Below are 22688 nucleotides of genomic sequence, written 5' to 3' on the forward strand. Positions count from 1 at the left end.
GTTCCTCATAAGATAACCCATCATCCTCGGAATCAGTCAAAGAAACTTGCTGTGGGCTGCTTCCTGATACTATTACAGCCTCTCTCAAATAAGGAGACTAAACTGTACACTGTATTCCTGATGTGCTCTCACAAATGCCCCTTGCAGCAAAACATTTCCACTTTTATAATCCAGTCCCCTCATAATAAATGATAAAACACTTTCTGAACACTTCAGGAGGTGAAATTGGTCTTTAGCATTCATTCAGAATGGGTGATAGTGAGCTGGAAGTGGAGTGTCTGTAACTGCGAGCTTATGCTTGTGACCTGGTGGTGGCTGTGCCAGCTATGTGAAGGATGACTGAAATGAACTCCAATTGGCTTTATTGGTTGGCCAATTGGAGTATGAGCTCCCTCAATGATAGCTCATTGAGGGGGCCCTTATAAGCACCTGTGGAGGCTTTGTGAGCCAGTCTTAAGTTGACTCGACTGCTAGCAGCACTGTTTGTAGCTGCTCCTGTAATATCGTTATTGTAAATAAATATTGGTGTGGTGACAGAACTCCTGCCTCCCGTGGATTACTACAGTGGCGACGATGTAAACTAAGAATTTTGCGGAGACCAGCTGCCGCACTCGTAAGCCTTTCCATTTTAAAAATGCCGCTTTTTGGGAGGTTAGAGGCATTCGACCCGGCTATTGAGGACTGGTCCCAGTATGTGGCAAATGATATTCTGACGGACGAAAGGAGACGGCTTATCCTGCTGACGGCGTGCGGACCCTCAGCTTTCGCCATTATACGTAATCTGATTTATCCCGATGCGCTGGACACGAAAACTTTCCAAGAAGTAACGGAATTGGTGAAAGAGCACTACGACCCAAAACCACCCCTCATTTTGCGTAGGTACAGATTCTACACAGCGAAGCGGGAAGACAGGGAGTCAGTCACGAATTTCTTGACCCGCCTGAGAAGGCTGGTGGAAAAATATAAGTTCGGCCCGACGCTAAATGAAATGCTTCGGGGCCGGTTAGTGTGTGGTATAAACAACCTCACAATGCAGAAACGCCTGTTGGCGGAAACGGAGCTAGACTGCAGGCAGGCGTTACAGCTCGCACTGTCCCTAGAAAAGGCAGCAAGTGGGGTGCAGGAACTACAGGGCATGCCAATGGAGGTAGATACCTGTGAGAGGGACTATCACAACGGGTCCTGCTACCAGATAGCCGCTCTCAGGAAAAACCTGAGGAATAGAGGGAAAAAGGAAAAATCCCCAGAACTGCCCCCAAGTCTGCCAGGACTAACTAGAGACAGAGGGAAGTACCAGCTGAGGCTCCCCCAACAGAGAAGGACCGTTTCTGGCACCAGACAGAGTGGGGTAACAGCGACAGAAACCCTAGAAGGAGGTGGCAAAAGAGGAATAGCAGGTGGGGACGCAGGGAAGTACACAACCTAGACTCCCCATCCTCCTCCGAAGGGGAACAATTATATAATATTGCAACAAAGAAAGCAGAACCCATTAAGATTACCCCACGGGTGAACGGGCGGCCGACAATAATGGAAATAGACATGGGGCGGCCGTATCAGTAATGGGAATGGCAGCATTTAGAAAAATCAAAGATGGACTGCAGCCACTAACCCTAACAAAAACATCGACGAAACTTAAAACCTACACGGGGGAACCCCTGGAAGTTCTAGGCATGACTCATGTACCCGTGGGATATGAGAAACAATTGCTCAGATTACCGTTGACGATAGTAGAGGGCTCCGGACCGAACTTAATTGGACGAAACTGGCTGAAAGACCTAAAATTAGATTGGATGAAAATTTTCCAGAGTAGAAACGGGCAGTTGAGTGGAGTACTCCAAAAATACCCGGAGGTCTTCCAGGAAGGTTTGGGGGAAATCATAGGTGCCAAAGCAACTTTGCACGTGGACCCAGAAGCCCTTCCGAAATTTTGTAAGGCCAGGCCGGTACCTTTTGCATTAAGGAAGAAAGTAGATGACGAAATAGAAAGGTTACGGCGCGACGGCATTATCAGACCAGTACAGTTCTCAGAATGGGCAACGCCGGTGGTATCAATTTTGAAGCCAGACGGCTCGATAAGTCTCTGTGGCGATTTCAAACAGACGGTAAACAAATAAATACGCACTGCTGAACAAATGCCCAATCCCGAAAATAGACGACCTATATGCCAAATTGGCATGTGGGCTTTTGTTCACGAAACTGGACATGAGCCACGCCTACCTGCAGTTAAAACTGGACAAGGACTCCCAGAAGTTCGCTATGATCAAAACCCTGAAGGGCCTTTTTCGTTATACTAGGCTACCTTTCGGAGTGTCATCAGCTTGCGCTATATTCCAGCGTACGATGGAAAATATTCTGCAGGGACTACCGCAGGTGGTGATTTATTTGGACGATGTCTTAATCACGGGTAGGACAAACAGGGAACACTTAAGGAACCTGGAGGAAGTGCTCAGGCGTTTCGGAAGGGCAGGCATACGGCTAAAAAGGGAAAAATGTGTTTTTCTGGCCCCACAAGTTACGTACCTGGGATATAAAGTAGATGAGTCAGGCTTACACCCATTAGAAGACAGAGTAAGGGCAATAAAAGAAGCCCCAGCTCCCACCACGGTCCAGGAGTTACGATCATTTCTAGGGTTGGTAACCTATTATGGAAAATTTATTGAAAATAGGGCGTCCATCCTAGAACCCCTCCACCAGCTACTAAAAAAGGGGCAAGAATGGAAATGGTCCACCCGCCAAAACCGAGCATTTAGGGACATTAAGGAACAGCTGTCATCCGAAAATGTCCTAGAGCATTATGACCCAAGGATGGAGTTGGTGGTCACTTGTGATGCATCCCCCTACGGGGTAGGAGCCGTCTTAGCCCATAGAGGAAGGAATGGGGAAGAACGGCCAATAGCTTATGCTTCGTGGACCTTGGCGATGGCTGAGAGGAAGTACGCCCAAATCGAGAAGGAAGGACTGGCGGTGATATTCGCAGTAAAAAAATTTCACCAGTATCTGTACGGGCGGAAATTCACCATAGTGACGGACCATAAGCCGTTATTAGGGTTATTAAAAGAAGACAAGTCAATACCCCCGATTGCATCAGCTAGAATCCAACGCTGTGCGATGCTACTGGCGGCAAATAGATACGTTCTGGAGCACAGACCGGGAACGCGAGTAGCAAATGCAGATGCTTTGAGCAGACTTCCCCTCCCGGACACTCCGCCGCAAATACCAAAAGTAGAGGAGACAATAACGACTCTAAATTTTTTGGACACCCTACCAGTAGACGCACAACATATTCGGTTGTGGTCACAAAAAGACCCAGTTTTAGCCAAGATGAAGCATTTACTGCTAACAGGGGAACTGGAAAGACCAGTGGAGCCCCAGATGCACCCATGCTGGAGCAGAAGGGACCAAATGACCGTAGAAGACGGTATCCTATTATGGGGAGACCGAGTAATAGTCCCAGCTCAGGGCCGTCAGGCAATCTTAACTGAGTTACATCATGGACACCCAGGGGTGTCTAAAATGAAGATGCTAGCTCGAAGCTACGTTTGGTGGCCAGGGTTGGACACAGACATAGCAGCCTTGGTATGTCGGTGCCAGGAGTGCCAACAGGGGCAAAGAGTGCCACCAGCGGTGCCATTGCACCCGTGGGAATGGCCAGGCAGACCATGGACCCGCCTGCATATTGACCACGCCGGCCCTTTCATGGGCTCAATGTTTTTGGTGATAGTGGACGCCCATTCCAAATGGTTGGACGTTCACCGGGTAAATGCGGCAAGCACAGCATCGACAATTGAAAAGCTCAGGGCCTCGTTTGCAACACATGGACTTCCGGAGGTATTGGTGTCGGACAACGGAACGGCATTCACAAGTGGGGAATTTGGAAAATTCCTGAAGGAAAACGGAGTCCATCACATCAAACCGTCCCTTACCATCCAGCGACCAATGGCATGGCAGAGAGAGCGGTCCAGACACTTAAAGCGGGACTCAAGAAGCAGCCGGCAGCGTCAATGGACACAAAGGTCTCCCGCTGGCTGTTTGATTACAGGACCACACCGCATTCCACAAAGGGCATACCGCCAGCTGAACTCCTAATGGGAAGGTGGCTGCGAACGAGGCTGAGTCTCCTTTTCCCAAATTTAACGGTGAAAGTGGAGAAACAACAGGAGGCCCAACACAGGGGGCATGATAATAGTCGGCAGCAGAGACATTTCCAGGTGGGGGCACCGGTTTGGGTCAAAAATTATGGGAATGGACCAACGTGGGTCAAAGGCATGGTAGAGTCCCAAACAGGGCCCATATCCTATGAGGTTTCGATAGGAGTTAAGGTGCTGAAGAAACGCCTAGAACAAATAAGGGCAGCAGAACCACACCTGGAGGCAGGCGAAGCAGGACCACCTCAAGCTGGGATAGCCCAGACGGAAAGGATACCCACACCCCAGCCCCGAGCAATTTCTCCACACCCCGTCATCCAGTCGTCAGAGTCGGAGATGGACACGCTCGACGAGGCCGCCGCGACACCTCTGCCCTAGGAGGAGGAAGAACAACTTCCAAGGAGGTCGTCAAGGAAAAGACGGGCACCTATAAGGTGCACCCTGCCCACTTCGGAGAACGACCCAGCGGACGACACAGAGGTGATAGACCCAGACATGAGGAGCAGGAAGAAGCTCAGAGGAATGCCAGCTGGCAGGAATTCCTCGGACCTTGGGGGGGGGGGGGGGGGGGAGGGGTGTAATGAACTCCAATTGGCTTTATTGGTTGGCCAATTGGAGTATGAGCTCCCTCAATGATAGCTCATTGAGGGGGCCCTCATAAGCACCTGCGTAGGCTTTGTGAGCCAGTCTTAAGTTGACTGGACTGCTAGCAGCACTGTTTGTAGCTCCTCCTGTAATATTGTTATTGTAAATAAATATTGGTGTGGTGACGGAACTCCTGCCTCCCGTGGATTACTACAATGACTAAGGGAGGAAGGCTCAGGGGGAAGGGTGCAGCAGTGTCCGGGCAAATGTGGAAGGGATAGTGCAGGTGTCTGGGTGCTCGTTAAATATGGCGCCTGTACCTTCAACCCCATGAGGCCAAGGCAGGGATGGCGCCTTCTTGCCTGCTCCCGCTCTGAGAATTGTTGAGCTCCTCGCAATTTCATATTTAATGAGATGAAGAGTGTAAGATCATGCATGGTCAGCTATCCCAACCCCTAATAATAATAATAATGATAAACGCTTATCGTCACAAGTAGGCTTAAATGAAGTTACTGCGAAAAGCCCCTAGTCGCCACATTCCGGCGCCTGTTCGGGGAGGCCGGTATGGGAACTGAACCCGCGCTACTGGCCTCGTTCTGCATTACAAGCCAGCTATTTAGCCCACTGTGCTAAACCATCAGGTATCATTCCCACTTCCGCACTTGCCACCAAGCTTAGAGACTCCAGAATGGCCATAACATCTGTGTAACCTACAGCGAACCTAATGATCCAGCTCCTTTGAAAATTCATCATGGTCAGGATGGAAGAATCAAGTGAGAGTCTGCTTTAGACCAGTGATATTTTGTTGTGTAGCACGCATGAAGAGGAGGCCTGGATTTACCTCAATAGAATGTGCAATGTCTTGAATATTCTGGACAAACACAAAACAATGGGGAATTTATAATGTGATTACTTATTTTGAAGATATTTTTTAATCACACTCTTAAATTACTGATTGTGTGGTGGCAATTGTTGCGTTAACGGAGGTTTCAAAATATCGAGCTGGCAGGTTTGATTTATCACGAGGAAGACTAGACAAAGGCCGAATCCTTTTGTGGACCATCCAAGAGAAATAGGCACAGTCAGGGAATAGTAAAAAATATGCCACATGAGTTTTAAATGCCTCTAAATTGCAGGCGGGAAAATTCATGGAATCGTAGAATGGTACAGGACGGAAGGTGACCATTTGGCCCATCACGCTGCTGCTGGTTCTTTGAAAGAGTTATCCAATTAGTTAGAACCTGCTCTTTCTCCATAGTGCATCACATTTTGTTCCATTTGAGCATTTGCCCCGTTCGCGTTTGGAAGTTTTGTCGAATCGTTTGCCGCCACATTCTCAAGCAGTTTATTCCAGATCATAGCAACACGTTGTGTATTTTATGTTTTCCTCACATTGCCTCTGGTTCCTCTGCCAATTAATGAAGAATCAATGAACAAAGTATCTAGGAACTAAACATGACACCAAAACCTACCCAGTGCCGTCCTCGCTGGAGTTGCATCTTTCTTAATCCAGAATGACACCCACGATAGGACGACAGTCAATATGCACGGAATGTAGGTCTGAATTGTGAAATATCCCATTCTTCTACTCAAATCGAAGTATAACGTCATGACAACATATTCCCCTGTTTAAGAAGAAAAAGACGGTTAGTGCCGTTTGATGTTGCCTATCGTCGAAAATCAACTATCTTTTCCGTAGAAAGGAGAAGGCTGGGAGGTGATCCATTTAGAGATCTTTCAAATCATGAAAAGGTTTGACAGGGTAGATGTTAAACCTGTTGAGAGAGCAAAGGCAGCGGCAATAAATATAAGAGATTTAATTTAAAAATCCATGACTTAAGGGGAAACTTCTTTACCCACAGAGCAGCAGGAATATAGAACACAGTGCCACAAGGAGTCATTGAGGCAAATAGTATAGATGTATTTAAGATGAAGATAAACACATGAGGATATGATATTGCGATATTATACTTGTACGATGAGATGAACAGGGGTGAGAGAAGGTTTGTGTGAAACATAAATGCTGCATGGGCCAGTTATGATAAACAACCTGTTTCTGTGCAATATAAAAATTAATAGGTGCTCAGGAATATTGGGTTGAACTTAGTCCCTGCCGGAATAACAGGACAATTTGTACGTCGGGAGCCCAATGCTCTAACCGACGGGCTTTGCCTTGGCTTGTTCCTTGAACTGTGGCAATAGCTCCCAATCAATCATGGAGTTGGGTGCAAAACACAGTGAATTTGTCAAATGAAGAATTTTTAATTCAAAGGACCATGACATGGGTGGGCATGTCTCAATTACATGTTGGATTTTGAGGTTGTAGCGGTCACAGGAATGGGGAGGAGATCTGGGAAGGCTGTTCCCCGGGTTTCTCACTCTTACCTGTAGGTCCTGCAGTGGGATCTGAGAGGCTGCCGTGAGATGAGCTCTCCCAAGGATGGGAGGAAGAGGATAACCTCTCCAGCCAAGCATGGACAGAAGTGGCTGAGGAAGTGAGCAGCAGAAGGTGCCCTTCCAACCTGGAGACCCGCTCACCGATAAGAGGCATGGAAGGTGAGTAACTTAACACTTTCAGCTGCCGAGCTCCACATTCCAATGTTCCCTGCATTGCAATCCTCGGGTTTACACCCCCTGCAGCTCAACTCATTCCTCTTCCTCTGCAACTTCCTCACTTCTCCACCCGAACAGCAAACATCCATCCTCATTCTCATCCCATTGTCCTCACACAGCCGTGCCTCGCCGTCACCTTCCTCAAAACATGTTCTTTGCTTCCTCTCCACACTAGTCATTATGAACACTCAGGCCTCTCTGCTTTCTCTCCTTGCAGGGCCCTTTGAAGGGGAAGAGAGCTCACAACAACATGACGAGGGGCAGTGACCCCAGGGCTTGGGGGGGGGGGGGGGAGTACTGGGTGTGGCGGTGGTGGCGGCTGAAGCTGTAGTTTGGGTGGCCCAACAATGGGGGTCAATAAGGCCCTCCCCCAGATCGACCGTCAGCAATGTGTCCTCACCTGCTCCAGAGGGAAGGAGGATCTTGCTCCATGAGGTTGCAGATGTCAGCAGTGACTTTCCGGGAGATTCCAAGTGTCCTGGAGGCCCTGGTGCTCAGATATTGAGAAATCAGATCATCTGCCTGTCGATCCAGTGCTGGGGGGGGGGGGGGGGGGTCTCCCCTCTTTCCAACTGGATCAAGGTATACACTCATTTTCCCCTACGGAGGGCGCTTGTGGATGAGGAGAAGCTGGTTGGTGCTGCTCCATCAGAGGAGATGCACAGTGGAGCTGCATCAGGCACTAAAGGCTGGCAATGGGGAGGTATAACAGGTGAGTGAAGGACTAGACAGGTGAAGTGCCTTCCCAAAGGAAGTTGGCAATCTTAAGCAGTGAAAACGCTCTCTGAGAGAAGAGGTGCTTTGTGCGCTAGCCTCTCACCTGGCCAATGCTGGAGCTCTTCAGTTTCATTGCAAGAAGCTGTGCTCTCGCCTCAGTGACCCTGATAAATTCAGGAAACTGGCTGGTTCGGAAATCCAGAACTCAGGGTTTTTAGAGCTCTTAATTGGCTTCTTAATGGCCTTAATTACTTGCCCCGCAGACCCAAGGGGATTCTCAGCTCATATTCACAGACATAGACATAGTATTTACAGCGCAGAAAGAGGCTATTCGGCCCATCGAATCTGCACCGGACGATGGAAATATCACCCTCTCTAAGCCCACACCTTCACCCTGTCCCTGAAACCCAGTAACACCATCTAACCTTTTTTGGACACTAAGGGGCAATTTAGTGTGGCCAATCCACCTAACCTGCACATCTTTGGACTGTGGGAGGAAACCGGAGCACCCGGAGGAAACCCACGCAGACACGGGGCGAACGTGCCGACTCCGCGCAGGCAGTGACCCAAGCCGGGAATTGAACCTGGGACCCTGGAGCTGTGAAGCAACTGTGTTATCCACTGTGCTACTGTGCCGCCCACATTCAATCCCACATTGCAGAAAGCAGGAAGAGGGTGGGCTGATGGAAGGACCTGAACTCAATGTCAATTGCAGGGGCTTTAACTCCCCACGCACATGCATGACAATCAACCTTCCTTTGCCTGCGAAAATTCCACCCTCCCATTTTTTCGATTACACAGTAGTAATTATCCTTTACCAATCTGCCATTAGATATTTACCTCAATTTTCTGGCTATACTAGAGCATCATTTTACTACAGAGGCTTTTTATGGGTGGCACAGTGGTTATCACTGCTGCCTTACAGCTCCAGGGTCCCTGGTCCAATTCTAACCTCGGTTGAATGTCTGTATCGAGTTTGCACTTTCTCACTGTATCTGCATAGGTTTCCTCCGGGTGCTCCGGTTTCCTCCCACATGCCAAAGATGTGCAGGTTAGGTGGATTGGCCATGGTAAATTCCCCCATTAGTGTCAAAAACGTTGGGTGGGGTTACTGGATTATAGGGTGGAGGTGTGGGCTAAAGTAGGGTGCGCTTTCCAAGGGCCGGTGCAGGCTCGATGGGCCGGGTGGCCTCCTTCTGCACTGTCGGGATTCTATTCTATTATAATTACCGTGCTTACTTGGCCTATCAAACTGAATATGATGTGTGACTTGCAGTGGAATCATCATGAAGATCTGAACCTATGTCGGACTGAAAGAATAAACAGGAAAACGAAGAGGGAACCCTAATCTGGAGGCACCGCACAGGTTTACATTGATTCACCAGGAGCACCTTGGATGGCGAGAGCCCACCCAGCATTCTACAATGTTACAAGTAACAAAATGTGCGTGAAGCCCACAAGTAATGAGCCGCAGTGCAGCCTACTCCGGGAGAACGGGCACAAGTCTGTGTGAAGTGGCGCTACGCAAAAGTACTTCACCCTCAAAGAGAACGAAAAGGAAACAGAATACAGAAATCAGATTTGGGAGGCCAGGGAGATGTCAAGATTTAAAGATTAGCTCAGCCGGTGGTATCTTTCAAATAACAATGTGCTAATGGAACAGGTCATGCATCAGTCACACCTTGGTTAGGTGCACAATTATTTTTGATGCTTGCGCATATTAAATCGACATTATTTTTGACCAGATGAGCTTTTTTAACAGAGTGAAAATTTTCAATACGTGACAGCTGACACTCCGGTGCAATATTGTGACAGTAATATATTATTAGAAGTGCCTCTGCTTGAATGAGATGTCAAAGGTCCTGTCTGCCTAATCTGAGAGATATTAAAGAACCAATTACACTATTTCAAGAAGAATACAGCATGTTCTTATTTTCCTGACCAACATGCGTCTCTCAGTCTACACCAGAAAGATGGATTAGGCAATCATTCATTATATTGTTGCTTGTCAGACTTGCTATAGTCTGACAGTTTGGGTGGCACAGTGTTTAGCACTGTTGCTTCACACCACCAAGGACCCGGGTTCGATTTCCAGCTTGGTTCACTATTTGCGTGACGTCTGCATTTTCTCCCCGTGTCTGCCTGTGGGTCTCTTTCGGGTGCTCCGGTTTCCTCCCACAAGTCCCGAAAGACGCGCTGTTAGGTGATTTGGACATTCTGAATTCTTCCTCAGTGTACCCTGAAGTGTTGGCTCGTGTAGACTTGAGAGATGAACAGACACTTCCAACACTGATTAAGGTTTAACTCAATTTTATTAACTACTACTAACTAACTAACACACGATGCCCGTGGGTCTAAATGATGCTAACTTAAACTAGAGACCTAAGCCTTGTCCGAACCAGTTGATTCTCTCAGCACGTGTTGTAAGTCTATGCTGGGCTGGATGAGTTCTTGTTACACTCAGAGGCAGCACCCAGAATGAACGGGAACCATGGTGCCCTCTGCCTTTATAGTGTGTGTATTCTAACTGGTGATTGGCTGCGGTGTTTGTACATGTTGATTGGTCCCTGTGTGTATCTGCACCATGATATGCTGGTGTGTATTATGACATACCCGAGCAGGCGCTGGAATGTGGCGGCTAGGGAATTTTCACAGTAACTTCATTGCAGTGTTAATGTAAGCCTACTTGTGACACTAATAAATATTATTATTAAAGGACAAACTGCTGTTTCTACTTTAGGAAGACGGTGGGGTAGTGGTAATTTCACTGGGCTAGTATCGAAATCAGGTCCAGATTCATACTCTGGGGAATAGGGTTCAAATCCTACCACAGCACTTGGTGGAATTTAAATTCAATTGATAACAATCTGGAATAAAAAGCTCGTCTGAGTTATGGTGACTATGAAACTATTCTGAATTGTCGTTAAAAACCCATCTGGTTCGCTCTTCTTGCCCTTGAGGGGAGAAAATCTGCAGTCCTTACTTGGTCTTGCCTACATGTGACTCCAGAAGCACAGTAATGAGAGTGACTCTGCAATGGCCTGGCAAGCCACTCAGTTCAAACAAGCCGCTACAAGATGGAATTAAACTGAACGCACCACCTAACATTGACCTTGGCCCCGGAAATAACAATGGCAAACACAGCCCCGCTGACCCTGTAAATTCTTCTTGACTAACATCTGGGTGGTTATGCCAAAATTGGGAGAGCTGTCCCAAAGTCTGACTTAGTCATTTACACAAAATAGTGGGCGGGATTCTCCGAGCCCGCACAGGGTCGCTGTCAATCGCGCCGGCACGAACGCCGCGGCGCCGTTGAAAGTGGCCCCCGCGGCAATTCTCTGCGCTCGACGGGCCGAATGCCCGCCGAGTTCTTCAGAGTCCCGCCGGCGTCATTCGCATGTGGTCCTACCCGGGAGGACCCCGGCGTTCTTGTTGCGGGAGCCGTCCTGGTGGGGGTGTGCGGGGGAGAGCCGGCTCCGAGGGGGGGGGGGGGGCTTCCACGGTGGCCAGGCCCGCGATCAGTGGCAATCGATCGGCGGGCGGGCTCATTCCGGTGGGGGTGCCTATGTTCTTCCGCGCCGGCTCCCTGTAGGGCTCCGCCATGTTGCCTAGGTGCCGGCACGGAGATGGCCGTGGCGTGCATACGCGCACCCGTGCCGGCTGTGGCATGCAAACTTTCGGCGCCGGAGCAGCGCACTGCTCTCTGGCGCCATGCTAGCCCCCGAGGAAGGGGTGAATGCCTGGGCCTGGAGGTCTGTTGACGGCGGTGTCGCGTCAACACTTGGCCGGGATTTCGGAGAATCCCGGCCTGTACCTGACAGACAACGGGAGGAATTCTCCAGACTCCCGGCCACGTGCTTCTCAGTGGCACACCATTTGCTGGTGAAAAGATTCTCTGTTCCCTCCGTGTTCACTAGGAATGTCCATTGAAGCCACCCTACGCTACCGGGAAACCAGCGGGCAGGGGTGCGCTGCCATTGATTTCAGACAATTCACCCCCTCCCATTCCTGTCCGGGGCTCCGACCTCCGCAGTCCCCAGTAGTAGTTCCTGAAAACCCCATTCATCCTCCTGACTCCGTGACCATCCTACCCCCCCCCCCCCCCAAATCCTTCAACTGCCCAATCTCCCTCGCCACCGCCTGCCACCTCAACTGAAGTGCAAGCATCCTGCTGGCCTTCTGGAGAGGTGAATAAACTCGGTTTGTTCTCACTGGAACAAAGGAGGTTGAGGGGCGACCTGATAGAGGTCTACAAAATTATTAGGGGCATAGACAGAGTGGATGGTCAGAGACTTTTTTCCAGGGTAGAGGGGTAAATTACTTGGGGGCAAAGGTTTAAGGTGCGAGGGGCAAGGTTTAGAGGAGATGTATGAGGTAAGTTTTTTTTTACACAGAGGGTAGTGGGTGCCTGGAACTCGCTGCCAGAGGAGATGGTGGAAACAGGGACGTAAGTGACATTTAAGGGGCATCTTGACAAATACATAAATAGGATGGGAATAGAGGGATACGGACCCAGTAAGTGTAGAAGATTTTAGTTTAGACGGGCAGCATGGTCAGCGCAGGCTAGGAGGGCCGAAGGGCCTTTTCCTGTGCTGTACTTTTCTTTGTTCTTTGTTCTCCCCATGTTCATACAATGTCCCCCAAGCCTGCCACAACTGCCTTACCCATAGACATAAGCTCAAACTCCATCTGGAGTTTCTTCCTCTCATTCAACAGCCCCTCCTCAAGGCCACCGAATAACTCCGTTCCACCCCCAAAATGGCCTCCGCTAATCTCTGCCTCTCCAATCATTCCTCTTCAGCCTTATGTTCCCGACTCGAAGTAAACTCCCCCCACTTACCGGCTTGAGCATCTCCCGCAACACGGCAGCTGAGATCACCTCGATCTTATTGAGTAGGTATGGCCACCCCAATCTTCTCACAAATCCCCTTATCGACCAACAACCCCACATCCAGCTTCCACAGCAGCCACTGACAGCCCCTTTCTCTATTCATATGTCCACAAGATGTGGCGCGTGGTCCGACACCACAATCGCCGAGTACTCAGAGCCAACCACCCCCGCCAACAACATCTTGTCCATGACAGAAAGTCGATCCGGGAATACACCCGATGAACATGAGGGACGAACGGAAATTCCTTCGCCTTCGGCTGACCAAACTGTCACGGATCCCCCCCCCCCCCCCCCTCTCCACCCCCCTCCCCCCACCATTCCGTTCCATAACCTCTAACAGTTCTTTTGCCATCGCTGACACCCTCAAGGACTTGGGGCACGACTGATCCATCCTAGGATCAAGAACCATTTTGAAATCCGCACCTCTCCGTAATCAACCCGTGCGTGTCCAAGCCCTTTTCATAAAATCCATATCATTCCAATTGGAATAGACATCCACCAACACCATAGGCACACCTCCAACCTACCACTTACCATCACATACCTACTCCTTGGATCCCTTACTATACTGCTCGCCAAAAAGGCTACCTTTTTACAAATCAACACTGCAAATCCCCTCTTCTTTATATCCAAATCTGGTCTGATCCATATCTCTCCGATGCGTCTCTTGCATAAACACCGCATCTGTCTTTAAGTGGGTGAAAACACAGGACCGTTTGATCGGCAATTTAGTCTCCTAACGTTCCGCCCCAGTCCCGCCCTATCCCAGGTACCCTCAAGATGGCCTCTGCCATCCCCCCTGACCAACTGCGCCAGAACACTCCCTTCAGCATCAATAAATCACTCCCAACTGCTTCCAAACACAAAAACAACATTCCCACCTCCCCCAGGCCACCTCCCCCCCCCCCCCCCCCCCGCAAGCCGCTAACAAAGAAATCCAACACCACCCAACGCCCTCTCCCCTTTCTCCCTCCAGAACTTTCCCCTCCACCTCACTTCCGTTAATTAGCCTCCCTGCTAGCAGGAGCTCCCGCAATCCAGGGTCTTCCAAGAAGCTTCTCGCCTCCTCTGGCATGTCAAAATAATGCTCCTGTCCCCGATACATGACCACAGTTGAGCTGGGTACAGCACCCCAAACTCCACCTTGTTCCTGTAGAGGGCTGCCTTGACCCTGTTAAGCCCGGTCCGTAACTTGCCCAACTCCGCTCACCAGTCCTGGTAGATATGAACTATATGGCCTTCCCAGGTGCATTGCCGTGACTCCTTCACCCATTTCAGAATCTTCTCCTTATCCAAGTGCCGATGCAGCCTCACGATGATCATTTTTGGCAGCTCTCCCACTTTCGGCCACCTCTGCAATGACCTGTGTGCCCAATCCACTTCACGTGGGCGGTCAAAGACCCTCCCTCCCCACCAGCTGCTCAAACATCTTGGCCACATACTTTGTGGCCTGCGTTCCCTCGATCCCTTCAGGGAGCCCCACAATCCTCAGATTCTGCCTCCTTGAACGAGTCTCCAGATCATCGGACTTCTCCCTCAACGTTTTCTGACCCTCCATCATCAACATTTCATCCTCCAACAAGGCTAAATGATCCTCATGGTCAGCCACTGCCTCCTCCACCTTCTGGGTCGACACAAACTGGGCCTCCAGCTTCTGCTCCACTCTCTCCAGGACAACCCAAATCAGCTCTGCCACCTTGGCCAGATCTTCTTAGGTTGCCTTCCTTTGCTGCTTGAACTCAGCCCCCAGGAATACCACCAACTGCTGTGATGACCATTGAGCTGGAAACTCCGCCACAGGTCCCTCCGCCATCTTTTCTCCTGCTACGTTTCGCAACTCCTCTTGGTCCGAATGTTGCCCCTTATTTGCCACTGTAGCCACCTGGGGTGACCACTGCCCAAACACAAAATGGAAGATTGCAAGGAATGCAGGGAAAATGGACATGTTGTAAAAAGCAAGCAGCTTGCAGAGTGCTTGTATGTTTGGACTGCTGCAGAAACCAGTTTGGCTGTTGCAGAAACCAGACAACGCTATGAAAAGAAACAGTCAGCATATTAATGAGGCGATACCGGGCGATCCCCAGGCACAAAAGAAACAAGTTAAAACTAACCGATACATTAAATGGAAGGCCAGACTTTTCGGCGCCAAAGAAGCCCAAAACAATGAGTCCCAGTGATCGAGATACTGTCCCGTTATTGGGGAATTCAAATCAATCGATTGGGAAGAGACCCAATCGATTACAAGAGTATAGAGGGTCCGCCCAGGTGGGCGCAAGACCCTGAGAGGAGTATAAAACAGAGACCCCGACCCCAGCTGGCTCTCTCTGCCAGCCTCTCCTTGACCAGCTAGCCCTCCCAGCAGAACGCCGTTGCAGCAGAAGAACCTTGAGAAGGAGAGGTCTGGACAGAAGCCGCCAGCAAGTAAGTGTCACAACGCACGCTATGGGAATAGACACTCCTGACCCCTTTAGACCATAACTACTGGAAGCCTGCGGACCCAAGACAAAGCTAGAAGCCGTTGTTCCCTGATTCGGCAGTCCCCTTGTCCAGATAAGTATTTGGCCTATTAGTGGTAGGATTAGCCTAGTCTTATAGTTTATATGCATGATTAGTAGATTACTGTAATATAATAAACATGTCTTGTTTGAACTTACTAATTGGTGTATGGTTTTATTGCTTTGAACTTGACCTTGAAACTTGTGGCGGTATCTTAACGATACCTGGCGACTCCAAAGCTAAGTAACGAAACAGAGCCAAATTGAGTGTTAAGTACACTCACCCAGAACGAGCAACAGTTGCACTCCTTATTTGGTAACTCTTCGCCATTACCCACTGAAGGAGAATACCTTAATCTTTAAGATTCTCACTTTTTCCACCTATCAAAGGCTCATAAAATGGGAAAAAGGGCCAAATAATTCAATCTCAGGCAGGAGCCAACTTGTGTGTGACCACTCACTCCATGGCCGACACTGGAAGGCTTCAGTTGCTTTATCAATGACCTTCCCATCATCATAAGGTCAGAGGTGGGAATGTTTGAGATAATTATACAATGTTCAGCACCATTTACGACTCCTCAGATACTGAGGCAGTTTGTGTGCATATGCAGCAAGACCTGGACAATATCTAGGCTTGGGCTGAGAAGTGGTAAGTACATTCGCATCACATGAGTGCCAGGCAATGACCATCTCCAAACAAGAGAGAATGTAACTCGCTACCCTTGACATTCAGTGGCATCATCATTGCTGAATGCCCCTCCGTCAACATCTTGGGACATTACCACTGACCAGAAATTGAACTGGTCAAGCCCTATAAATACTGTGGCTACAAGAGCAGGATAGAGGCTAGGAATCCTGCGGCGAGTAACTCACCTCCTCAATCCCCAAAGCCAGTTCCGCATCCAGAACAATCAAATCAAGAATGTGATGGAATGCTCTCCACATGCCTGAATGAATGCTGCTCCAGCAACACTAAGGAAGCTCGGCACCATCCAGGACAAAGTGGACCAGTTGACTGACACCCTGTCCATCACCACCTTAAACATTTACTCCCTCACCGCCGATATACAGTCGCAGTAATTTGCACCATCTACAAAATGCACTGCAGCAGCACATCAATGCACCTTCACCAGTATCTTCCAAACCCATGACCTCTATCAAATTAGAGGACAAAGGCAGCAGATACCTGGGACCACCACTCCTGCATGTTCCCCTCCCAGCCGCTCACCACCCTGACTTGGAAATATATTGCCGTTCCTTCACCATTGCTGCTTCGAAACCCTGGAGCTCCCTCTCTAACAGCTCAATGGGTGTACCTACCTGCAGCACTTCAAGAAAGCGGCTCATCATCACCTTCTCAAGGGAAACAAAGCCGACCCAGCTAGCATAGCCCACCCGTGAAAGAAAAAAAAGGTTATCAGCTGTTGCTACACTAGGAAATAGTTCACTGTGAACCACATTCCTGAAACATCCTTTGACATGCAAGAGGCAATTCTAACCCTACCTGCCTGCTAGAAACTGGACAACTAAGCAGGTAAAAGAAGTCGGGCTGACTTGCCTTCTAAAATTACACAAAAAAACACACGCTCTACAATTTTAAGTTGCTTTATGGCGGACACCCTCAGTAAACCGGCAGAGCTCTTTAAATACGCAGGCTGGGGTCAGATTATTACATGTGTCCTGAGTGTGGGGCGTGATAGGGAGGTGAATCAGGCACAGGAGATGTCTGAGCAGGAAAGCTCTTTTAAAGATTAACTTTCTGGTGGCATCAGGGGTACTCTTCCAGACCCCACGGGGAAAGTTTAGTTTTCCCCTGCCCTGGACTCACCCTCCTTCACCCCTGTGAAGTCCAACCCTCCCTTTGATCTCCCTCAATATTGGTGAGTTGCCGTTTTATGCCAGCTTCCTATAACATGTACTAAAATGGGACCCAAGAGGTAAACTCACCCTCACCAGGGCATCTCATTGAGGTCAGCAAGGGGGAGCGGTGTACAGGGGATTGAGAGCGATTGGACGGGGGCAACACTTCAATACTCATTGCCTCTTGTCCCAATTAAAATTGGGCCCCGATTCTTATCACGATTCTACAGAAAATTAATTACTGCTGATACAAACATCCTGCAACCTCACTGGAAAGGGCCTTGACACTCATTAGCTTCACACTCCATTTGCTATCAAAAATTAGCTTCATCATTGATTCATTGGAGATCATTATTGATGTGTTGGGTATGCTGGGTCTGCGAGGACTGCGTTTACCATAGCAGTGAGAGAGACAGGCTTCCAACACTTGGAGAAATGTAACTCTATTTTATTGAACTCTTAACTATTAAACATACTTTAACTGTGGGTTGACACTATGCTGAGTTGACTGGAGACCTGAGGCTAACCTGACCAGACTATCTTAATACCACATGGTGGATGTTCTAGTTGTTGCTCACGGGCTCTGACTGTCTCAGAGGCTGGATCCTGAGAGAGCGGGAAAACTGGTGCCCTCTGGCTTTATAGTGGCCGTGTCCTGTCTGGCGATTGGCTGCTGTGTTCTGTGTGTTCATCGGTCATCCTGTGTGTCAATCAATGTCTGTCTGTGCACCATCATATATTTGTGTGTATATTATGACAATTATGACCAACGTTTGACAACTATCTGTTGCTTTTATGAAATTTGTTCCATAGTTTACAGACTCATCGATAATTTGACAGAATTGTTATTCTGCTATTTTCCAAAGGCCGGGGGCTGGATTCTCTGTTTTTGGGACTATGTCCCCATGCCCGCGTCAAAACTGTGGGGCGAGATTCTCCACAAATACGGAGAATCGTAAAGGCTGCCGTGGGACAGGCCGTGACCAACGGCAGCCTTCACGCCCACTTCCGGGGCCGATTCTCCCCGCCGGATGGGGCTAGGGGCGCAGCCCTGGGCGTCACGGCGGCGTGGCCTTGACGACGGTCGTCAAGGTCACACGTCAAGTGTCACGCCGGCTGATGCGGCCAATGACGCGGTCGCGCATGCGCAGGTTGGACAACGCCAACCCGCGCATGCGCAGTTGGCGTCTTTTCCCTCAGCCACCCCGCAAGACGTGGCGGCTTGATCTTGCGGGGCGGCAGAGGGAAAAGAGTGCGTCCGTTACGGACGCACGGCCCTTGACACGGCCGTGGTACTGCCGTGCCAATCGGGCCCCCAGATGCCCCAAACGGGCATCTGGCGCCCGTTTCATGACGGCAGCGAGCAGGTGTGTTTGCTGCCATGTTGAAACGGGCGTGAAGGCCCGGCCGCTCGCCCCATCGACCTCAGAGAATCGGCGCTCGCCGTAAAACACGGCGAGCGGCGATTCGTGGCGTGGGTCGGGCGTGGGGGGGGGGGGAGATAGCGGGAGGGCGTGGAAAATATCGGGAGGCCCTCCCGCTATTCTCCGACCCGGCCTGGGGGGCGGACAATCGCGCCCGTGGACTTACACACCAGAAAAACCGGCGTGAAGGAGCCACATATTTCTAGCTCTGCAGAGGGATAGCAGGGACCCGGCGTAAATTTAGCAGCTTTTGCTGCAGATACGGGCCCCTGCACGTCTGGGTCAGAGGCTGCGCATGCGCACGGCAGTGGCCTGCAGCGGCCGCGCCGTACTCCATGGTGGACTCAGACCGCGGAGCTGGACCGTAAAAATAGACAACCCTGACCGCCCGAACATTGCCCGGTTGCGTATCAGGTCCCCCTTCCCTCCGATCGGCACGCCCCTGACTAGGGAGGCCAGGGATTGGGTCTGAAGCCGCCAAGCTAGTTTCCCAACTGGCTGGACCACTTTAGATCCACCCCGTCGGGACTTCGACTGGTCAGGGGTGGGGTGGGCCTCCAGCAATGGCCCCAGGTAGGTGCTGGCCGGTGCGGCATACTCTCCGAGCACACCGCTTTTCGGGGCCCGCAGAATCGGGGAACCGGCGCAGGTCCCGATTCCGTGTGGGGAAATGGATTCACCGCCACAGCGCAGCCTGGATTCCGGGGTCGGGGTGCGGAGAATCCAGCCCCGGGGAATCACAAGACAGTTTTCTAACTGAAAAGGTCGACTCATGCTTTTGCTGATGTTCTGGAACTAGTTGGCTGCTGAACCAGTCTAGTAAAATTCCATACAGTGCAGAAGCAGGCCATTCAGCCCATCGAGCCTGCACCCACCCTCCGAAAGGCCACCTATCTAGGCCCACTCCTCCACGCTATCCCCGCAACCCTACCTAACCTACACATCGTTGGACACTAAGGACCAATTTGACATGGCCAATCCACCTAACCTGCACGCCATTGGCCTGTGGGAGGAAACCGGAGCACCCGGAGGAAACCCCCGCAGACAGGGGGAGAGCGTGAAGACGCCGCACAGACAATGACCTAAGACCGGAATCAAACCCGGGTGCCTGGTGCTGTGAGACAGCAGTGCTAACCACTGTGTCATTGTGCTGCCCCTCAGCTGAGTTTACATCCCTATGTTCTCACCACCACCAAAACCATCTGCTCCCACTAATATCACCCAGCTCAGCCCTTGCTTCAACTCTTCTTCTTTCTATCCATGTCATCGTAGATTTGATTATTCCAATGGTGTTCTGGCCAGTGACCTACCTCCCACTCTCATCTAACGCTCTGGTGCCTGCACCTTAATTCAGATCAAGTCTTGTTGACCCACCAGGTCTGTGCTCACGGGCCTACACTGGTTCCCTAGAATTTTCCAGTGCTCCCCTGCCGCACCCCCCCCCCCCCCCCCCCCCCCCCCATCCCCTCACTCCCGTCATGGGTTGTCCCATGGTGGAGGTTGCAAGGTATCGGACACCACTCGACATCAATTTGTGCAGCTCGTCAGCCTCGTTGCCGGGAAACCCGTCGCAGGACTGAAAACTCCACCAGCGGGAAGGCCTGGAAAATTCCAATCCTTGTTTTAAATCAGGGGTGGGCAAACTTTTCCGTGCAAGGGCCACATTCAGAAATTCACAATTCACAAAGGGCCGCATAGTATATTAAGTAAAATAATTACTTCACCCGGTTATGATTCTGGGCGCCTCATATAGAACATAGAACAGTACAGAACAGGCCCTTCGGCCCTCGACGTTGTGCCGAGCAATGATCACCCTACTCAAGTCAACGTATCCACCCTATACCAGTAAGTAACCCAACAGCCCCCCCCATTAACCTTAAAAAAAAATTAAAAAAAAAAAAAAAAAAAATTTTAAAAATTATTTTTTTTTTTTTTTTTTTTAATGACTTGGTGGGCCGCAGAAATACCTTTGGCGGGCCGCATGCGGCCCGCGGGCCGTAGTTTGCCCACCCCTGTTTTAAATCCTTCTAGGGCCTCACAGCTTCTCACTTAACTTCCTCCAGCCCTGACAACCTGCCAACTCTGGCCTCTTGAACATCCCTAATTTTCATCGTACCACCATTGGTGATTGTGTATTCAGCTGCCAAGATCCTAAATGCTAGAATTTTCCTCTCTAAACCTCTTTGCCTCTCTGCCTCACTCAAGTCCTTTGAAAAACGCCTTAAAATCTGGTTTCCTGCCCCAATATCTACCTGTATGACTGATTGTCAAAATCTGTTTGTTAACTCTTCTGCGAGGTGCCTTGAGATGTTTCAAGATGCTACACAAATGCAAACTGCATGTTTGTATAAAGTCATGTTTAAGTGAGTGCGAGCTTGGTTTAGTGGCTTCCACCATCATGAAATATTTCGCCTCTTTGGAGATGCAGTACACTGCAGGGAATATCATCCACCTCTTTGTTTTTTGTTACACAAATTATATGCCTTAGACAAAAGAAAGAAAGCTGGTTTGGACCGCAAGTATTTCCCCATGCTCAATCCTTCATACGCAAAGTGTGACTTAGCTGAATAGAATGGAGCCAAGAGCTTCAGCATTCTAAGATAATAAATAGGTTATGACATACAATGGGATGATAATAAGCAGTTTTCCCAGCAGTTCATTCTGCACATAAATGTGTGTCAGGCTTAGTTCCCCAGTCTCCCACTGATGCCTGAGCTTTGTGTTATTTACAGCCTTTCTCCATTCTGTATTAGGCGACAACTTTAGATTCAAAGGCTTGATATAGGGGCCTGTGCCATTTTGAACCTACATTTACGCTTATCTTTTGACAATGATGCCTCCCAACAGGTTTGGTTTGATGCCAATTTGCATCATACAAATATTCCGATCAGGGTACTGATTTTTATTCTCCAGTCGAGGGATGTGGCCATTGCTGGCAATGCCGCCGTTTATTGTCCATTCCTGGTTGCTCTGAGAATGTGGTGGTAGACAGTCTTTGTAGACACTGTGCCAGTTTCACAGGACTGAGTGGCTTGCTCGGCCACTTTGAGAGGCCAGCTAAGAGTCAACTGTGTTGATGTGACCCTGAAGTCATGTATAAGACATGATGTGGAGATGCAGGCGTTGGACTGGGGTGAGCACAGTAAGAAGTCTTGCAACACCAGGTTAAAGTCCAACAGGTTTGTTTCAAACACGGGCACTGCTCCTTCCTCAGGTGAATCTGAAGAAGGAGCTGCGCTCCGAAAGCTTGTGTTTGAAACAAACCTGTTGGACTTTAACCTGGTGTTGTAAGACTTCTTAACGTATAAGACAGACAGTGGATTAATGGGCTGATTTCCTGATGGGTCCCTGAGAGCAGGTTGGGGTGTGACAACAGTTCATGGGTTTTATAGTCACTTATTTTTATGGCACTTGCTTACTATATCCACAAAATAAATACAAATTCTCAAACTGCCATGGTGGGATTTTAATGCAATTTAATGACAGTCCAGTTCAACAAGAAGCGAATGGAATCTTTCGGATTTTAACCTAATGGATTGGATTTGTTTATTGTCATGTGTACCGAGGTACAGTGAAAAGTACTTTTCTGCGAACAGCTCAACAGATCATTAAGTACATGGGAAGAAAAGGGACAAAAAGAAAATACATAATAGGGCAACACAAGGTATACAATGTAACTACATAAGCACCCGCATCGGATGCAGCATGCAGGGTGTAGTCTTAATGAGGTCAGTGCATAAGAGGGTCATTGAGGAGTCTGGTAACAGCAGGGTAGAAGCTGTTTATGAGTCTGTTCATGCATGTTCTCAGACTTCTGTATCTCCTGCCCGATGGAAGAAGTTGGAAGAGTGAGTAAGCCGGGTGGGAGGGGTCTTTGATTATGCTGCCCACTTTCCCCAGGCAGCGGGAGGTGTAGATGGATCAATGGATGGGAGGCAGGTTTGTGTGATGGACTGGG

At 49.6% G+C, this 22688-nt stretch overlaps 1 protein-coding gene across 1 annotated transcript in view; it reads right to left on the reverse strand.

Moving 5' to 3' along the window:
- LOC119977067 (gamma-aminobutyric acid receptor subunit gamma-3) overlaps window positions 1–22688 on the reverse strand; it is an 825027-nt gene that overhangs the window by 107252 nt on the left and 695087 nt on the right. The window contains exon 7 of the mRNA XM_038817636.1: window positions 6203–6355. Within this exon, the coding sequence (XP_038673564.1) occupies window positions 6203–6355 (153 nt within the window). The remainder of the gene's footprint in view (window positions 1–6202; window positions 6356–22688) is intronic.

This window comes from Scyliorhinus canicula, chromosome 14 (assembly GCF_902713615.1).
Source record: "Scyliorhinus canicula chromosome 14, sScyCan1.1, whole genome shotgun sequence".
Lineage (NCBI taxonomy): Eukaryota > Metazoa > Chordata > Chondrichthyes > Carcharhiniformes > Scyliorhinidae > Scyliorhinus > Scyliorhinus canicula.